This window comes from Lytechinus variegatus, chromosome 2 (genome assembly GCF_018143015.1).
Source record: "Lytechinus variegatus isolate NC3 chromosome 2, Lvar_3.0, whole genome shotgun sequence".
Classification (NCBI taxonomy): Eukaryota; Metazoa; Echinodermata; class Echinoidea; order Temnopleuroida; family Toxopneustidae; genus Lytechinus; species Lytechinus variegatus.
Genome location: NC_054741.1, coordinates 10,442,119 through 10,462,406, shown reverse-complemented (window position 1 = coordinate 10,462,406; position 20,288 = coordinate 10,442,119). Strand labels below are relative to the sequence as shown.

At 36.2% G+C, this 20,288-nt stretch overlaps 1 protein-coding gene across 1 annotated transcript; it reads right to left on the bottom strand.

Annotated features, from left to right (window-relative positions):
• Nucleotides 1-236: 236 nt before the first annotated feature.
• Nucleotides 237-16,133, bottom strand: LOC121409469. The gene is made up of 9 exons (XM_041601393.1): nucleotides 15,830-16,133; nucleotides 10,024-10,100; nucleotides 6,766-6,911; nucleotides 5,354-5,450; nucleotides 4,335-4,637; nucleotides 3,299-3,429; nucleotides 1,969-2,967; nucleotides 1,382-1,519; nucleotides 237-410 (listed from the first exon to the last, which is right to left on the bottom strand). Exons 1-9 carry the CDS (start codon nucleotides 16,069-16,071, stop codon nucleotides 237-239), a joined length of 2,307 nt encoding a protein of 768 aa, XP_041457327.1. The 5' UTR covers nucleotides 16,072-16,133.
• Between the last annotated feature and the right edge of the window lie 4,155 nt (nucleotides 16,134-20,288).

The following is a 20,288-nucleotide window of genomic DNA, read 5'->3' as shown; positions in this document are numbered from 1 at the left end:
CACAGAAAGATATGATCAAAAGTATATGTCAATTGTATCTCTTTTTCACGCAGGGCCCAATATCTCAACACTTTCTCTTGTAGCATTCTCATTAGCAATGTACATATCATTTGTATTTTAGTACACTTGCAGAGTGCAATCCTCATCCCTGGTTTAATCAAACCTTCGTGAATTCAATTCAAGTTATAGTTATGACAATCTGATGAGGTGAGATGAATATCCCGATGTTGTGGGGATCACATTTCAGGTGACTTTGCCCTGATGTCCATGGCTGGTCCTGGTGCCCCGGTAGTGATCCCTTTCTCAATGACCTCTCTAAAGACTTCTCTAAAGGTAGGGATCTCGGTCTGAGGAGCGAATCCCATCGGCAGTGTCGAAGGAGACATGTCAGTGCCCCCGTCTGATTGAGCCTGTTGAAAAATATATAATCTTTGCATTAATAACAAACTTCATTCCTGGGACACCATTTCAAAACTTGTTATTATAAACAATTTGCAATGATATAAATCATTAAATTATTTGATTGGCAGATAGTTAAAATTTTATACCCATTGTGTATTTGTAAAAAAAGAAAAAGTTGTTTCTAAAACAGGACTCTGGTGATTCAAAAAACAATAAAAAAAAAAGAAATCCTAAAAAAAAAAACCCACTTGACTGTGTTCATATATTGGTGTCCCATTTCCAATTGTCTGCTTTCAAAGTTAATGTTCCAGAAATAGATGGATATCATTAAAGAATGTTGGATAGAAATTAAGATGGTTTTGACATTTTTTTTTTGCCAAGTTGCCAATTCGATAATCGCAGGGAATATTATCCTTTGAACATTCATTACATTGAACTAAAGATGGTGATAAAATATATATATATATATTTTTTTTTTGGGGGGGGAGGTCTACTTTCCAATTGGTCTCATCCCAAATGGTCTAATCCTAGTAAGTCCACAACCAATTTGTCAACTAATTTATTTAGTCTAATGACTATTTAGCCTATTTACCATTTTGACTTATTTCAAGTTAGGCTACACCCATCTCATTTAATATCCACTTGGTCTATATGATTAAATAAAGCATCAATGAGCCGCATTTTCACAAAATGTAACATAATTAGACAAAGTGAAATTTAGACGATCTGAGCATTAGACTAAATGACAACTACACGAAGTGGGTATCAATATTAGACCAAAAGTAGTGTATATGACAGCATGCCAATTGGACCAAATTGAGAAAAGACCAAATGGGTTCAGCCTGTGTGGTTTTGAAATATGTGAGAAGAAGACCAACTGCTTGTAGACCAAGTGGAAATGGTCCAACTTTTTGGACCAAATCACAAAATGTGCACAGATTGTCCCAAGTGGATTAATCCAACAAGCAAACACACTTACCCCATCTCCAAGAATCTGACGTGGTGTAAGGAGTACATGGGTTGACGTAGCTGCTTGTTTCCTCTGGGAGTCTTTAGTTTTCATGTCATCCTCGCTGCTTTGATCAGGCAGATCAAATCGGACCTTCATGGCACCAGCCTATGTCACAAACATGAGAAGAAATATTAAGGTGATGATTGAGAGGTTTAATTCAATTGATGCAAATATTTTTACATAGAATCTTGGTGCAAAATTGTCTTATAAACATTTCAAATTAATGACAGAAGCAGTAAAAAGATGTTTAATAATATACCGCATTAAAGATTGTTGCCAATCATATGGGCTTAAGTGGGTGGAAAAAAGGGTGTATAAAGCCAGATTAGACAGTTTTATAGACACAATATTTAAAGGATTAGTCCACGTATCATAAAATCACTGTTGCAGCAAATTATCATTCAAATCTATTTATTTACACATTGAATTAGTGAAATATTATATTGAATACATTGGAAACCAAGCCATTGATGTCGTACAAGCTGAAGACTGACTCTTAAATGTCAAGATCCAACAGTTTGATTTCATCACTAGATTACCAGGGAAAGATTTACCTCTTGACTGCCGGCACTTGGTGAGCGTCGTCTAGAACCTGGCCGTTCTTGATCTCCACCTCCTGCTACAACTGCAGAGGGGGTGGAGAGTCCAAGTCCAGCAACTCTTGTACCCTCATCTCCAGGTATCCCTGAACTAGATCCAGGCCAGCCCCAATTACTTGGTGAATGTCGTCCAGATGATCCTGGTCTCTCTTGTAACATTTCTTCAGCCCCATCTCCTGCTACACCTGGAGAATTGGAGAGCCTAGGCCTCACCGCTCTTGCATCCCCATCTCCAAGTAATCCTGAAATTGATCCCGGTCTGCGCCAATCACTTGGAGAGCGTGGCCGTAAAGATTCCTCCTTTCTTGGGGTAATCGGTCTCCTCGTGTTTTGACCAGCCCTATCTCCAAAAGTCCCAAATGCAGGGCCAGATTGGACCCAATCTCTTGGAGAACGTGGTCTCAGCACAACCTCCTCTCCTTCTGCAGCTGCTGCCAAGGGCTCTTGTTTATCTGTATTCCTTTTTGGCCTCTCTCCTAATATCGCAGCACTGGTACCAGTCTCTCCCAAAATTCCAGCAGTAGATCCAGGCCTGCGCCAATCATCTGGTGAATTGGATCTCAAGGATACTTCTGGTCGTCCTTCTTGGCCGTCACCTTCACTGATTCTTCTTGCTCCTTGCCAAGTTGCAGGATTTGGACTGTCAATCCTTGCCCCTATTCGGATTTGCCTAGCTCCTTCCCTGCCTTGGACCAGTCTCTCTCCTCCTCCTCCTTCTACATCTGGTTGTGGTTTCCCTGCTGCTGCCGCTCCCTGGGGCCAGCTCAAGGCCCTCATCCTGGTAGCATCTCCATCAGAAGCTTTGGGGTCTGGGGTACTTCTGCCACTGGAAGATCTGCCACTGGATGATCTAACTCTTGAGTTAGGGTCTGCCTTGAGGTGAGATGGCCTCAGATAAATATCATCCATTGATCCTTGCTGGAACAGCACTCCAGGATCAGAAAAGGCATGCCTCTGAATAACATGAAATCAAAAGGATACTCATTTGGCAAAGCAACATATTCATGTACATCAGCAGTAGTTTACTCAATAAAATAATCAAATTACAATAATAAAATTCTCTTTGAAATGTTCATGGAATGAGTCACATTTTCTTCAGTAACAGCACGTGTAAATTATATCATTCCTCTCTCCTTTATATCAACAAACTAATGTAACTCTTCACTTCAGATTTGCAAAATGCAGAAGTATCAATATATTGATTCTTCTCTAAATCAATAGCTTGTATTTTGTGTGATCGAGGAGTTATTTATAGAAGTCAATATCCACTATATGCGAGACTGACCTGGATGATAAAGGACACATCACTATGGGAGATGGTATGCTTCAGGACTGACGGCATCTCTTTGGAATAGGGTGATTTCCACAGGTCAAGCAGGAAGGATCTGGTGTAGCGCACAGGTTTGCCATCATTCACTGCAAAGATGATAGAGATATACATTCATTTTGAGGGCAAAGGCCATACTGATATCTACATATTAAAGAGGAATGTCATTTTTCTTAAAGGCACATTTCTATATTCCAGCCCAAGTGAAAAAAAATGGCACAATGAACTTCCAAGGTAAAAAAGACCAATCAAAAAGGAATTCACAGCGATTAAAATTGATGGACTTTGATTAATTTAAGCCCTGGGGTGCTAGCACGGCAACTTAGCTAAACCTAGGTAAATAATGGCAATTAGCATCTTAAACACTCCACAGAGTGAATCTGAGGGCTTGAAAGTAGCATAATGATGAATTTCATCATTGTAATATCCTCTTGTTTTCTTTTTTTGGGACAAGATGTCAAATGAAATTGAATAAGTATGTATTAATCTTTAAAACTTTCTATAGATTGAGCTGAAGTAACGATACCTTTTCAAGAGAGGGAATTATTGGTAAAGATTACATTCAAGGCTGATCTGGGTCCCATCTAACAAAGAGATATAATTGATCAACATCCACTATATATGGAAATCCATAATTGCAATATTTTTTTTTATTTCAGGAAATACAGGAAATTTGCACTTTGTCATTTTGTAAACAAAAAGGAAAATACTGAATGGTCAAGAAACTATATCAGATCTAGAAACCATTTTGAACAAACATGCCTTTTCTATGTTAACGTTGCTTGCTTTCCATAGTTACAATTGATGAACGCAAATGCAACTCTTTGTAAGACGAGGCCCGGGACTTTTGAAAAGGGATGGTGAAGTCTAGCCAACAAGTTAGAATTAACTAACAGATGGAATGGCCTTTGCCTAGAGAAATTATTTAGGCATGGTATAGATTACGGGTAACATTGCATTTTTCAAATTGGCAGCAGTTCTGCCTTCAACTCACCTCTCCTCTTGTAGCTATCAGGGAGCTTTGCTGCCAGCAGCCTGGAAAGCTCATCATCAAGATCTGTGGTAGATTCCATCATAAGATCCTCTACCTCACGCTCTGGCATGATGAACTCCTCGGAGCTGTCAGACTCGTAGGTCATGTCTGATGTCGTCAGCCACTGGTCATCGTCTTCCTCATCGTCATCAGTGTCATCAGGAAATGGAGTGGCCTTGGCCACATGGGTCAATGCCTCCATGTTGGGGCTGGGAGGGGCAACTTGGACAGGAGGTAGAGGGATAGGGGAGTAACGCCCAGAAGCTGTGAGAAATAAACATAGTAGTTATATTCTAATCATCTTATTGATTTTAAATGTGGTCTCACTTGATATTTTGGATAAATAATGTGGTGAAATCATTAAAAAAAAAAAGCAATGATGAATACAAATATGAATTTTCTTTTCCCAATAGAGTATAATTGAAAAATGAAGCTCATTTTTTTTTAACAATCTATCATTGAAGATCAGTTCAACCTACATGTATATGGAACAGCCTTTCCTTTATTTTCGTTCTAATTGACTTCTACCAAATTCACATATTAACCCAATACTTTGAGAAAATTATATTATAGAACTATGGGTATAACCAGGGCTTGACATTAGCAGTGGCCCAGTGCAACCTTAAACTTGAGAGTCGGGCCACCTAAATTCTGGAAATGCTCACACTTGGTGGTCAGTCGGGCTACCAAAGTTTTGATAAATTGTCATGTTTTTTATTGTTTTAGAGCCACCAAAAATATGGAATTGATGATTTTGATGGACTGATTGGGCCACAAAGAAAAAGGTTAGTGTGGAGACTTGGTATAACCCTGGGTAGACAAAATATTATTTTTAAGCGTTCTAGTGACTGGATCGAGTCAAATGATCAAGGACCAGAGACTGATGATAAAAGGGAAGTGTTTCAAGAAACTCTTGTTGAGAACATTGGTTTGTCTCCCCTTTTAAGTCTAAGCACACAAGTTTAGTTTGACTATAATACCATTATAAGGTGGTGATAGGCATTCAGTAGGTGCATTATCCTGAGGATGGGTGACTGCAGGTGGCTTTGTAGGAGAAGGCAAGTCTTGTAAATGAGCCTGTACAGACAGAATAGGTACAGACATACTACAATCACAATGGTAGAGTTATTACATCATTACCAAGGACATAACATCGATAGGTTTGGAGTCAATGATGACTGTATATATAGCAAAATACTGAATTCATAAGAATATACACACACACACACAAACACAAACACACATATAATAGGCCTGTATTCTGAACTCAAATTTAATTCAAACTCTAATCTGAAGTTGTGGTTAACTATGGAAAGCCAATTGTGACACAAATCTCTGAAAAGTACAAGTTGGATTTGTCAGCTCATCTCTTACTCGGATGATTCACGACTATCTGGGAATGATAACTGAATTAGTTTTCTTCACCACTATAGCACAGTAAACATATGAAACATACAATAAAAACAATATTTTGACATTTTTTATTTGGCTTCCCATTAATTTAGCACAGAGTTAGACCATAGCCAAAGTTAAACCAGACTTTAGAATACCTGTCATAGGCTTTAAGGTGGTCTTTCATAAATGGACTGAAACCATGGTTTACGCAGATTTAATGCACCTCTTAATTATGCTTGTTACTTAAAATACAGCATACTATTTTAAATCAATGAGCCCACACTTTCTAGTAGGTCCATGATCCACTTAAACAGAGGGCTTATCAATGCTGTAACCTCAGAAACAAGCTTTAATTTAACACCCTATGACAAAACGAACATTCGTTATTGGATGTGCTTAATAAGCTATCAGTGTATGAACCATGCTTTCAAATTTTCATGAACTTTCATAATCTTATAGTCATTCTCATAAACACATATGTATATTCACACACTGATGAACTATGAACAATGCTACTTTATCAGTTGGATAGATAAATTACTGTGGCAATGGGCCATGACCTTCAACTTTATGACCCCCCAAATCATATCAGATTATCACTAGATTATCAGTGCCATATATGCCAAGTTTCAATTTGACCCATCAAAAGGCTTTCTAGTTACCACGAAAATGAATATACAATGAACAATTCCAACTTTTTAATGATTCATGAGTGAAATAATTTTCTCATTTAACTGTATTTGAAGCGTATGCCTCATGATACACTGAATGGACATAAAATAATTATCAGCTTTTCAAGAAAATGGGCATTTTACAAACACATGACACACATGTAGGTGCTGCTCGCATGTGATATCACCAAATCAACATTTCAAAGATCCATTACTCCGTCACTCTTTAATGAGCTCTTTCTGTTTTTATTGAAAAAAAATAATAATATCAGAGGCAAGTTCCCTTTAAATCCAGGATGGACTGAGAGTGCTGGTAGACCACTTACACGAGGTTGTGGAAGCTCTAAGGGGTCATGACCCCATGTCTTGGCCCTGAGTTCCAGGTTCTCTAACAGTCTGGTCCTAGAGATCTCACTCTTCTCTGTGTCTACAATCATATTCCTGATAGCAAAGAACAAGGCGTCCATGGGCCCTATACAGTACAGGGAATGACAAAAATCAACACAGGTTTTCAAGAAAAGGCATAGGTGTCATGACAATTCAATGTTTAAAATCACGGCTGATTTCAAATTCGTTTAAAAAGGGGGCTTTCAGACACACTCAATTAGGGATGCTAATAAGATTAGGAAAAGGTCAGAAAAAAAATCACATTTTGCCAGTGTTAAGGCAAATAACTTGTAATATCTCTGAATGAAAATGATAGCAGGTTAGTTAATCATGAACTTTTGCAGGAAATTGTGTTCAAGCAAATTACAAGAAGATTTGGGGCACAAATCGAGTAATTCTTATTTAGGAATGTTTATTTGGTACTCATACATGTACATGGTCATAAATTTGGGTACTCAATCTGGTTCAGAACTTCAGATGGGTGTGACTGTGAAAAGGTAATATAAGAAATAAATCAGGTATTTTGAGGCATGATTAATTCCTTATATTTTTATTAACTGGGTATTATGAAAGCACCCGCTGAAACAACAAACACATTCATTCTGAGCTCATTCTATTGAAGGCATATTTGTAGTAATGGTTCTAACTGGTCACCACCCACAAGGGGCTTTTTAGTGACCAGACAACTGATCACTTCAAACCTTGGTACAGGATTTGGGATGAAACCTAAAGGCTGTTCTCACTAAATATTCCTAAAACTAGTTTAGTGGAAACTAGTTTAACGCGTAGTGAGAACGGTCAAAGCGGTCTTGGAGGCGATCTTTCAAACCAGTTTCGAAAACCACCTTGCGATGAAGTTTTCAAGATCACTTTGCCTCGTTAAACTGGTTTTAGCGTAAGTGAGGACACAACCGTTCTTCGGGAAGCGATCTTCGCACATTTTGAGCGCGCTACTCCACACGACAGGTGTAGAATGCTTATGCTGTGGTTTCGAATTTCGCTCGAAACGTGTCACCCCATTGAGAGCGTTTCCATAGCAACAAGAGCGCTTTACGTGAAGTGATTTTGAAAACCACTTTCGTGTGATCAAGTGGGAACGCTAGCAAATCGATCTTCCAAAGTGGTTTCCTGAATCGGTTTCCAGTAAACTAGTTTTAGAATGCGTAATGAGAATGGCCTCTTCGTAGCACCTGTAGTTGGTTTGCAATATATCTGTTTCTACACACTTTACAATAGCTCAAGCTGTAATGGAAAATTATCAGAGGAGAAGTCTGTGATATTATCATATAGCATATATGCACGTCAAAATCTGTAGCCTTGAAAGGTTTTTATTCATAAGCTAGCATTTCATTTTCACTGAGAAATGTACTAATCAACAAAGTTATTACAAAAAAATCATAACACACTATTCAGCATCCTTCGAAATGGAATACTCATCTTGAAAGTACTCTACACAGGAAGATTCAAAGAAATAGAGGAAGGCCTAAATGATTTAGCTACATGTAGACCCTAAATATCATAAAGGTGTAACACACAGAATATAGTATGCAGCTTAGGCCTTGGTGAAAGATAAACTCTCACTGTCACATTTTAATGGGCTCTTTGGAATGGGGAAATCAACAGGTTCTTTGTCCATCTCCATTAGGTGGTTTCAAACCGCCTCGATCACAAGAATCCCCGTTAAATTACGAGAACTTTTTAAGGCTAAAAAATACCCGTTAATTATTCCTGCATTCACACCGCCCCGAAACACATCCTTCGGGATAAGTTCCCGAAGTTACGAGCATGCGCAGTGTGGTCTGATAAGCAGGCAAGGCGGGAGATTCAAAATCACTAGCCCAGCAGCCACCCATGCCGCCGCGCCCAACGACACGCTGGGATAAAAGTTCCCGTAATTTGCTTTCACATCGCCAAAATACCTGCGACCTTGGAAAAATCCCCACGAAAGTTCTCGTAATTTCGCCAAGTACCTACTATTTAGCGGGTATTTTCTTTCGGGGAAATTACGCGTAGTTTGCTTTCACATTACCAAAATACCTGGTATTTTCTGATCGGGGTAAATTTCCCGATCAGAGAATACCTGGAACTGGCGAACTTCGAGGCGGTCTGAAACTGCCTTATGAGACCAACTTATTTTTAAGAATAGCCATAATCAGGCCATGAAAGGCAATAAATCAGTTTGTTTCTTCCTAAAAAAAATATTAAAGGGGGACTCAGGACTGAACACAATATCTTAACAAATTCAGTGAGCAAAACAAAATTCAGTGAGCAAAACAGAATTCAGTGAGCAAAACAAAAGTTTTTATTACACATGATTAAAAGATAATAAAGTTATTGAATCTCAAAGTTTGGTAATATTTTGTGAAAACAGTTATATGTAGGCCTATACATTTCATCATAAATATGAAAAAGGTGGGCTGATAATGGAATCTCCCCACTGTGCCTTTTCAAACTTTGAGTGAAATCATAAATATTTCATATTTTCATACAAGTGTGTCAATAGACTCAATAGCATGCCTCCTTTGCAACAAAAAATTCAGCAATTATCTTTCATGATATATCAGAAGTCTCTCCGATTTTTCAAGGAGGGCAATATTAACACAATTTCTTCATAAAAATAACCCCTCTCCAGGAAAAAAAATAAATGATGAGATGATATCGCTAGCTCACTCATCGAATATTAATGAGGACATGCACAGAAATTAAAAATAATGACAACCTTAGTAATTATTTGTCACATTAGATGAATTTTTCATTGTTTTTCTTGTCAGATTTTTACTCTATAAAATGTTCAAATAAAGGGAGTTTGCAGGCTCAGTGTAAAGTGATTTAAATAAATACTGTAGAATCATGAATTAAACTGGCAAAACACTGCCTGTTTCAGCAAAAATTGGATGACTTTTTTTTTATTTACATGAAAAAGTCCAAAACTTTTTGTAATGGGTCAATAATGTACACATACCCGAGTATCATAACATGACAATGTCAGAAAAGGGAAATGATCAAGTTTATCATGGATTTCTTATTTTAAATCATGTGTGTAATCAAACATACTTAATAACAATATTTACAAAGAAAACTCAAGGTAACAACAGAACTTTGCAATAATAATCACAAATGTAAATACAGACAAGAAAAATTATAAAAGATATGTTTGAATCACTTTTTAAATTAATTTTGTGATTACATAATATTACCTTTATACTTGGAATCCAGGTAGTATCCATTGGTTTTTAAGAGATGACTCAGCTTACCAACAATTAAGTCAAATGACCTACAGCAAATAAACAAGAAAAAAAAAGGATTTGATTTGATTTTAAATTATGTAGAAATAATGAACATATAAAAAATCCAAAGAAAACTAAATGGATTAAATAACACAGTCTTGGCAAGTTATTTAAAATTTGCATTTGGCAAAATCATTTTTGTGCCTAGTAAGAATTGAAAGGAAAAAGGACAACTCGTTAATAATTTCTTTCATTTCAGTCCTTGAGTTTTTTCATCATTTTTCATCAGATTCTAAGAGATAATTCTAAGAGATAATTCTAAGGCCATTGAAAGCCATGGCCGTGGATGCCCCTTTGATTGGCCTTGATGTTCCTCTCATTTGTCTAAGAGTTGATGAGATATCAAGGACTCAAATAACAGAAAACAGAATTTTCAAAGTTTGATTTTGTAATCTCACATACAAGCAGCTGTATGACTGCCCCCAACATTTCATGTAAAAAAATCCAAAAAGCCATGATGACTGAATATATTATTTTCGAAATAAAAAATCTTTTTGAAAATATAAGATTAAAACTTGATGGAACTATATATAAATATATCACTTGACACATGAGGGTGGCTACTTGCATGTTTTTTACATCACAGACACAAAATTAAACCTTTGAAAAACATTATTTGGATTCTGTGACAGATTTGTTACCAAACTTATTTTTCTGCCTTAATAAAAAAACTACTTTCAAGTTAAAGATCATTTTGCACACTCATCTCTTGTTTGTTCTTGTAAACCCTTGTTTGTTTGTTTTTGGAGAGGGGGTCAGTGGTCATAGAATGAAACTTAAAACCATAATTAAGTTAATCTGAATAAAAAAAGCCTGGTCTCATCAAGAAACATGTGTAAGTGTATGCACAAACAAACCCTGGCAAAACTCAAAATCATCTCAACCTACAGGCTTGTATTAACCTCAATAATCACAATGAAAAGGCTACCTGTAAGCCTCTTCTGGTAATGTGTTCTTTTGTTAGCTAGTGTAAATGACCAGCTTAGCATGGCAGTGTCAACACAATGGGAGTTGTAATGGGATAATTAAGGTAATTGAAGGGCCATTCACACCTAGGATTAACTCATAGTGGGCATTGTTACTGGGAATAGATCAAATAAACCACTGGTCATTTTCTCCTTTGCTCAAAGATGCAGGTAAAGCAACACTCTCAATACACTGTTTGAGATTAAAATTTGTAGTTTCCTTTCTTTTTATGATCCTGGGAGAATTATCAGGTAATATTTTCCATGACTAGGTAGTGAAACAAAACCCTACATCACCACACACACAAAGATGAAGTCTTAGTTAAATGAAAATAGCTGGTCCTGTTACATGTCACAGCATAGAAAAAAAATTAAACAGGGGGTCAGGGGAGATTTTGCCACCCCCCATGCTCAAAAAAGGTCCTTGATCACAGTTCAAGTATATATATATATATAAATATGGATATTTTTTGGCATATAAAATGATACAAGCCTTGATAAGTCAATTATCTTCACTGTATGAATCCATCCTGTTATGTTTGTGAATTTCATTCTTTTGAATCAAACCAGTATCAATGCTTCATAAGTACCAGCTAGATGAACGAACGTGACTTTAATATCTGGAGTGATTCTGGACTGCATGAAATTTTCGATTTTATCCTTAAAGTGTATTTCATTCTTTAAATAAAATCAACTTGGATCCAAGTGGAATTGCCCTTAGAATGACCATGGACCTACTCCATGGAATGTCCATGCTATTGTAAACTGAAAATTCTCCAGTTTACAAAATATGTCAAACACCTGTTGGTGAATAAAGATTGTAGATCAATTACTCTCAGATACTAAGTACCTCAGATTGCCCAAAAAGACAACAAACTGCTGAAGCAGCTACATCTGCAAAATCCTGCATGATCTGTAACAAAAACCTACTGGGCAATTTTCACCACACAGAAAATAGTCCTCCATGCAAATTGGGAAAGGGGTAGCTTCCATGGATGATTTCTGGTATGGAAAATAATTTGGCATTTTTAAATGTTTCTGATGAGTTGATACCTGCTTTTGTTTTTATACCATCTTAGAAAAAAAAATAGTCTGCACATTTTGAGAGGTTTCATTTCCAGGGGGCTTGTTGCAATATTAAAGAGATGCGATCAAATGGATCAAACACAAATTTGACAAATGAAATGCAACAGAAAAAACGTAAATGCAACTTGATTTTCAAACCAATGTATGATGCATAAAAGGTAAGTTTGCGCTTGATTTTTTTACTTCTCATTAAGTGCAAATCATTCTGCAACTGGCCCAAGGACAATTTAAAATTATGACAGATTCTTGCTAATAACAGTTAAGGAGGGTGGCCTGGGACTACATGTGACATTATATAGTAGAAGTGGTAAAATCAGAGGAAAAGTAAGATGCTACACTATAAAAACATGTGTTCAAACTAGTCTCTACACAGCAGACCACATTTTGAGCTGAGATGACCCTGAAATCTGAAAGAAATATTATTCAGGGTAAAATGGGGGCAATGACAAAATACAGTGTAATTTCTTCTTCCAAGTGCTACATGTACTACACTCTACTGAAATAGCCATTTCGAGGGCTAAATTTCATTCAAAATGTTACTGTCAGTCCACCTTTGAGAAATCTTAGATGCAAATGTCAAGCTAGCATAATTTGGATATGACTGAAATGAATACTGAATGTACAGGATTTCCACCTATTGTGGCTTGTTTTAAAAGAAATCATTTACATAGAAGCAGGCAAAAGAAAAAAATCAACAGAACATCTTCTGTGGATACTTTGTGAGCTCATAAGCCAATATCTGCTACATTTTATATCAGTTTTTATAGGGCTCTTGAGGGTATTTAGGGGGCGAATTGCTCAGAGACATTTGTATTTTTTTTCTTCCCTAGTAGTAATCAAAACTAACAACTGATGTGATTGATATGAGTTGGAAATTTGTTCAACAATTACCAGCCTCAATCTGTCTTCAATCAATAAATTACCACCCCAATAATTGATTGGGATTTGTCAACTTTTTTTCAAAAACAAATACAAATTATAAACCTAATAAGGGTCTTTATAAAAAATTGTAGTTTCTTTTAATTACCCCCAGATACTTTGCAGACAAAAACTAAAGAGCTGTAAAAGTGGGAAACATGATTTAGTGAGTTAGTGAGTATCTAGGAAAGTTACCCCGAGCAAGTGTTGGCATTGGGTCAATTTTTGCAACATGTAAGTCTTACCATTAGTGCTAAAAAGCACCCTACCATAATTTTGACCCTGGTCTTTGCTTTATGGATTGAAGGGGATAATCATCTTTATGTTTGCCCCCCTGTTTTTTACTTTTATCTTTTATGCAACCAATTGTCCCCTAAATACATCAGTGGCCCACTGTCTAAGCTAATTAAACTCAATTTGATTCCAAATCCTACTGGCAAGCATGTCTGAGGAGCAAAATATTCTAAAACCAGAAAAACAAAAAAATAAAATCAGTGAAAAGTCAAATACAACTTTACACAAGGGCTCACACTATTAAGAATTTATAAAAAAAACAAGTGGAATGCCTCTGGCCGTCTCACCTGCATCACGCGGTTCAATATAGCAGCAGTGCTGACTTTGAATACTACTCTAACTCGCACAAGATGTTCAGCGATACATGGTTACTCTTATGTCCACTTTTTATGAACTAGACCAATAAACTTACAGAGATATGATGGTTATTCAACAAAAAACCCCAACATGGCCAAAGTTCATTGACCTTACATGACCTTTGACCTTGATCATGTGACCTGAAACTCGAACAGGATGTTCAGTGATACTTGATTACTCTTATGTACAAGTTTCATGAATCAGATCCATAAACTTTCAAAGTTATGATGGTAATTCAACAGATACACCCAATTCAGCCAAAGTTCATTGACCTTTGACCTTGGTCATGTGACCTGAAACGCGCACAGGATGTTCAGTGATGCTTGATTACTATTATGTCCAAGTTTCATGAATCAGATCCATAAACTTTCAAAGTTAAGATGGGAATTCAACAGATATCCCCAATTCGGCCAAAGTTCATTGACCCTAAATGACCTTTGACCTTGGTCATGTGACGTGAAACTCATGCAGGATGTTCAGTGATACTTGATTTACCTTATGTCCAAGTTTCATGAACTAGGTCCATATATTTTCTAAGTTATGATGACATTTCAAAAACTTAACCTCAGGTTAAGATTTCGATGTTGAATCCTCCAACATGCGGCCGTCGCATCAGCCGCCGTCGGAAAAGCGGCGCCTATAGTCTCACTTTGCTTCGCAGGTGAGACAAAAACTGAACATTATTGATGCGAGCGCGAAGCGCGAGCTGAAAAATTCTTGACACTCTATTCATGTTTTGTAAATCATAAAAAGGTTAAGCTATTGGAAATTTTCATACATTAATAATGCGAGCACAAAGCGCGAGAAGACAATTTTTTATATTGCTATCTGAAACTGGATAATTATTTAAATGGAGAACAAGCTGCGTATCTGAATAAACGTGTGTTTGAGATATCGACCTAGAATTTGGGTATTCTAATTTTTTTTTACCATGAAAATCAATAAAGCGAGCGCGAGCTAAAAATATATGATATTCAGATCTGAAAAGGGGTCACTTTAAGCTCTGTATTGCAAGCAGTTTGTGGAAAAATTGTGAGGTGAAGGATCACAGTTAAAACAGAGCTGATAATTTCAATTATTGTTACTTTGAATTTTGACATAGGACCGGGATATTCTATAAGGGCATTATGTCATCATAAGAAAATGATGACTATCTTCCTATTTCTCTTCCTAAGCATGAGAGCGCAAAATCTATTAATATTATGGCCTGAAAATTTGACATTTAAAGCACTTTTGTAATTATGCCTAAGATGCATGAGTTTAAAATCTATCAATGCGAGCGCAAATCGCGAGCAGAAATTTATGATTAATTGTCATCAAATGGTGATTTTAAGTAGTTTGTTTTAGAATTAATATTGAGATATACATAACTCACTAATCAAAATGCAAGCGTGCAGCGCTAGCTGATACGTTTTTGACAATCTGACCTAAATAGGGATATTTTGAGAACTTCATGGAATACAGGAAAATAATAGGTACCTGACAAATCAAATTTTGCGAGCGCGCAGCGCAAGCAGAAATTGTTAATATTCAGACCATAAAACAGAAATTTTTACACTTAAAAAAAATCAATTTGTAAATAAAACAAAATAATGAAGGTTCAATTTCCCAGCTGAAATATGTTTTGTATATTGACTTCAGAATTTGATATTTTAAGGTCCATATTGAGCAAGATATCACCTAAAAGGCAATGCGAGCGCAAAGCGTGAGCGAAAATTTTATATCCCGACATGAAAGATTAAAAAAAAAAAAATTTCCAAGTCTTCCCCTTATCTTATTTTATTCACTCATCTTCCTCCTCTTATGCTTGCCTTCCTTCTTTTCCCTTTTTCTTTTTTCCTTCCTTTTCCCCTTTTTTTCTTTTTTTGCTCCGCCAATAGGGGGGGGGGGGGCCCGGCCCCCCCCTGGATCCGCCTATGCTTACAAATAACACATGTCAGACTTACAGGCCTGTACAGTTCCTACCTTCTGATTTGCTACCCTTTTTGAATACAAGGGTCACATTAGCACTCTTCCAATCTTCAGGCAAAACTCCTTGTCCTACACTTTTCTGAAACAGAAAAGTGTAGGACAAGGAGTTAAGGTTAGCACCTTACCTCCCCGAAGCCCCAAGCAGTTTGCTGTGGTAGTTCACCAAGCTCGTGAGGACTGGGTCCGCATCTTTCCCACTTATTTTTCTAATATTTTCAAGCTTCTGATCAGGATTCCGTGGAAGTTGTTGGGGTTTATTGGCTTCCACCTTTCGTTCCAAGGTGTCACGGGAAAATGTCACAGTCATGGAGGACCGAGGTGGCAATCCAAGTTGAGATGACCTCATGATTCGTGTACGGGACTCCATTTTGGAACTGAATGGGCGTGACAGTACAGAAAGAAAAAAAGTTAAAGATGAGGATGACAGATCCGATCGAGGCCGAGGGTCAAGCTCAAGCTGGCCGCCGGCCGCGTGACGATACATCCGGTGTGTGTCTTCGATGTGCTGGATATATGCCTGCGCTGCATACGTACCGTATACCGTAAATGGGGAGTTTTTTATTTGCAGACGATTGGCAAACTCCGCCCACTTCATTATTGTTCAGTTCAAGAATAGCTGTGATTCGTCATAAGTTGTTGACCGGAGTATGAGAAAATGCCTTGTTTTTTTCTATGTCGTTATAATCATAGAGGATATGCTGTTCTGCTATTCAGTACCAGGGTCGGATCGTTCTTCTGCAGGGATCGTACTCCTTTTTTTATATAAAAAAATGTTTATAAAAACTGTACCTTTATGTATGACCTGCATGATCATAACTTACCTTACTCCTAAGCACATTATTGTAACCTAATTGAGCACAGTTATCCTACAAAACAAAAGAAAGACCATAAAGTAAATCTTCCAAGACTTAAACAATTCAAGGTCAATTTTCGCTTTCTTTTTTGGTAGTGATTTCTGTAATAAAGTTCCACTTGGAATCAAATTGAAGAGATCCAGAAAAAGTCTTATGAATTCTCTAAAAGAAAATTTTATCATGAATTCACACTACCTACATGTACTGTACAGTATATAATTACTGCAGTTAAGATCTTTTTTTAAATGTTACTGACAACCCTTTACAAGGATCGAGTATGTTGTCATTTAATTTTTGTATTGTGTTTGTTCTAAAAAAAAATTGCATGTGTAATATGTGGGGCCAGTCTCGACAAGCACTTGTGCTTTCTGGGTCCCGTGTCATAAAGTCTTGTCATAAAAACAAATGCAAGATGTTTTTTTTTTATAACAAATTAACTATCAGACTGAAGGATTTCAGTACCCTATAACTGTTATTGTCAATTTGTTATAACAAGTTTTATGAAACGGACCCCTGGTCCCATTTACCATTGTATATTTCATGCATGTATGTATAACTTTTATTCAATTTGTTTTAAAACCTGTAAACATGTGAATATTGTTGGTAAATAAATAAATCAAACTCATATATCAAACTAATTTGGGGTAGTCGAAGTGCTCCCGTGTCTCATACACTTAAAGAACCTCTCTCTTGGAAAATGTTCGACCCGGACTAAAATGATCAATAGGCCTATTAATAAATTTTTTTTGAAGATTCTAACCAACGTATTTTGACAATTTTTTGTTAGTCCATTGAAGTTGAGTTAAAAATGCATATACACTAGTTTTTATAACGTGTAAGTGCATTAACTTGGTGAAGTTCGGTCTCCCGCTTCCTCACATAATCACATAGATCTGTGTCTCTATTCTGAAACGTTCGGGATCTTTTTTATATTGGCATCGGGGATCATAATTTTCATTTTAAACAGGGGGGAGGGGTGGAGGCGGTTCCCCCCAAAAAAGGTAAAGGGGAAAAGAGAGAAAAAGAAAAGCAAATGAAGAAAAGGGAACAATGGCTTAAATGTTCATCCTTCATACTTTTTTTTAAAGAATAAAAATCTTAACGAGCCTTTTTTCTCTCTCTTCATAAAAAGGTTAAAATTGCATTTCCCCTTTGTTTCCCACACAATTTTTTTATTCCGTTATTTTTTATTCGGCTATCGGGACTCGTGTATTTCTTTCCAGAAATTAATATTCATTGTTATAAAGCATGAATTGTATTTTTATAAAATTACATTAACACAAAATTTCCTCTCTTCTTGTCGATGCGGGTAAACACTACGGCCACTCCCTGATACCATATCACGTTATTTTTTTCGCTTTGTATAGCAAGTATAACTGCTAAAAGAGGCATTCATAAAACCCCTGCTGTGCTATATTCAATATACGATGGAACTTTATCCCATATCGCGGCATATCCATCTCATGTGTTTTTTTATTGCGCCATTAATTTGAAATTTGAATATCACTCAAATTTCTTAATCATTATGGAAGCGCATAACGATAAAAACAAACCACAGTATATGGGAAAGGGGAGATTTCTCTCCGTGCATCATCTCTTTCCCATTTTTAGCTATTTTTTTCTTCGTAAATCGAGTTGAATAATCTAAGAAAAATGAAATTTAGAAATGAATAAGAACAGGTTAAGATTTCAGAGAAATTTCTGATCTTCAACGCCATTCGCGGGAAAGAATATCGTTTCTCTAGCTCATACCTATCGACCTATCCCGTTTTGCGATAATTAATATGGCAATTTTTTTTCTATCAAATCTTATCTGACCAAGATAGGCATTTTGTACCACTCCGTGCATGACCTTTTCTGTCCTCAAAATTTATAAAATACTTTGTTTCGCGCTTCGCGTGGGAAGAGGAATCATTTCGAATTCCCTAAATCTTTTCCCATTTGGGGCGTTCATAATTTATTTTTAAATCACAGCAACTATATTGAATTCGGGCTGATATAGTAGACGCAATTGATGTCTTCTTTTGATTTGAATTGATGAGATAATGAAAACTTTGCGCCTCCCCCAGGGAGCGCGCTCAGTAAGGTGTTGGTTGGCCAGCTTCGCGTGCACTTATACCGCCCCCTCCAAAATTAAATCCTCGCTACGCGGTTCATTTGAAAAGGTTAAACATTAATTTGAAAGAAATTAAAAGCTTTGGTGTAATTTAATTGGGTGGAGTAATCGCAAAATACAAAAGAAATGGTCGGAGGGTTGGTGTTGACAGCATTTGGCAAAGTCAAACATTATCTACCCAAAAGTTAATTTCAAATGAATGAGGTATAGTACTATGTTCTTGAAAAAAATTGTTTATTCACCAGCAAAATAAATCTTATCTAAAAGTTTTGGTAAAGATTCAATAATGTGATTATTTCAATTAACAATGGACTATCACCAGAACATTTTAGTGTCCTGAAGATGATTTCGTCATTTTTTGGTTAAAATTTGAATCTGATCAATGTTATCAGATTTAGTCACCTGTTTTAGTGTTAGCTATTTTAATCAACATACTAAATAGGCCAACTTCTTTATAGTCCTTGATAATCGAAAAACTGTTAAACTAAATTTTCATGCACAAGATCTCATATACCAAAAAATAAAATATATTATACATACATGTTTTCATTCAAAGGGGTAGGGGAAAAAAGAAAGCAACAGAGAGAGGGTTCTGGGTTATTAAAGTCTGTAGTACTCCTATTATTCAAGAGAGAGAGAGAGAGAGAAAGAAAAAGTCAACTAAGATTCCCCCCCCCCCCCCGCTCATTGACATACCCTGGCACTACCCTGAAGACAAATAGTTTCAATCTCGAAACTGGCTGTGAAAAACTCAGACGAGAAAACACAAATCACGGTCACATTCCGCATATGTTCTAAAATTAAGTTCAATTTTTAATTGCAAATTTTACAACGGTTTTTCTTTCGAATGAAGGTTAAAATAGTACAATTACAAATTTGCAATCTTTGCAGAATTATACAGATTCATGTATCAGATATACATACCCAAGAGCCCATAATTTTCATAACTTCACACAAAAATAATTTTGTATTTCAACCAAAATATGAAATCATACTAGACTTTGACTAAAACTTATACTCACAACATATGTAAGTCTTTATTCCATGAATACACCATAATTCTACACAAAATTCATCAAAAAAAGATATTCGTTCGAATTTGTGGGACTATATTTCACAATAAATAATTGCATATATTTTCGATGTTTACATTTATAGGTAAACAATAACAAAAAATGATATGTATAAAGTTTATTAACATCTGGTAATCTATAGGTCAACCATACCAGCAGCTGTTTCCTCTACACATTGCATTGATAGATTTTTGTTATAACACAACCTCCCCAACTTCCTACCTTTTAAGTAAAATGAGCAAATCAACTATGAAATAAACGGCAAGGTAAATCAATAAGGAGAAAATTGTGTTATACATACAATATAACAGTACATAATTGCGTTAATGATTTACAAAGCAAAAGCTTGTCATGATTCAGATCAATTAAACATCAAACAGAAACATTTTAACCTCAACAAATCACAACCATGTGCATCTCACACATATTTACAATTCCTGAGAATCAAATAGATACCATTCAATTTCAAGCTTGAATTAAAGCCAAGATAAATTTTCATTTCTTATTTAAAAAAAATCTAAATGCCTACATATTTAAAGGC

Excerpts from the sequence above, each read along its gene's own strand:
- LOC121409469 (XM_041601393.1), bottom strand. The coding sequence starts at position 16,071 with ATGGAGTCCCGTACACGAATCATGAGGTCATCTCAACTTGGATTGCCA. Across the intron at positions 10,101-15,829 it reads CTGCTTGGGGCTTCGGGGAG|GTCATTTGACTTAATTGTTG; the intron begins GTAAGGTGCTAA and ends TATTTGCTGTAG. Across the intron at positions 1,520-1,968 it reads CAAGTGCCGGCAGTCAAGAG|GCTGGTGCCATGAAGGTCCG; the intron begins GTAAATCTTTCC and ends TTTGTGACATAG.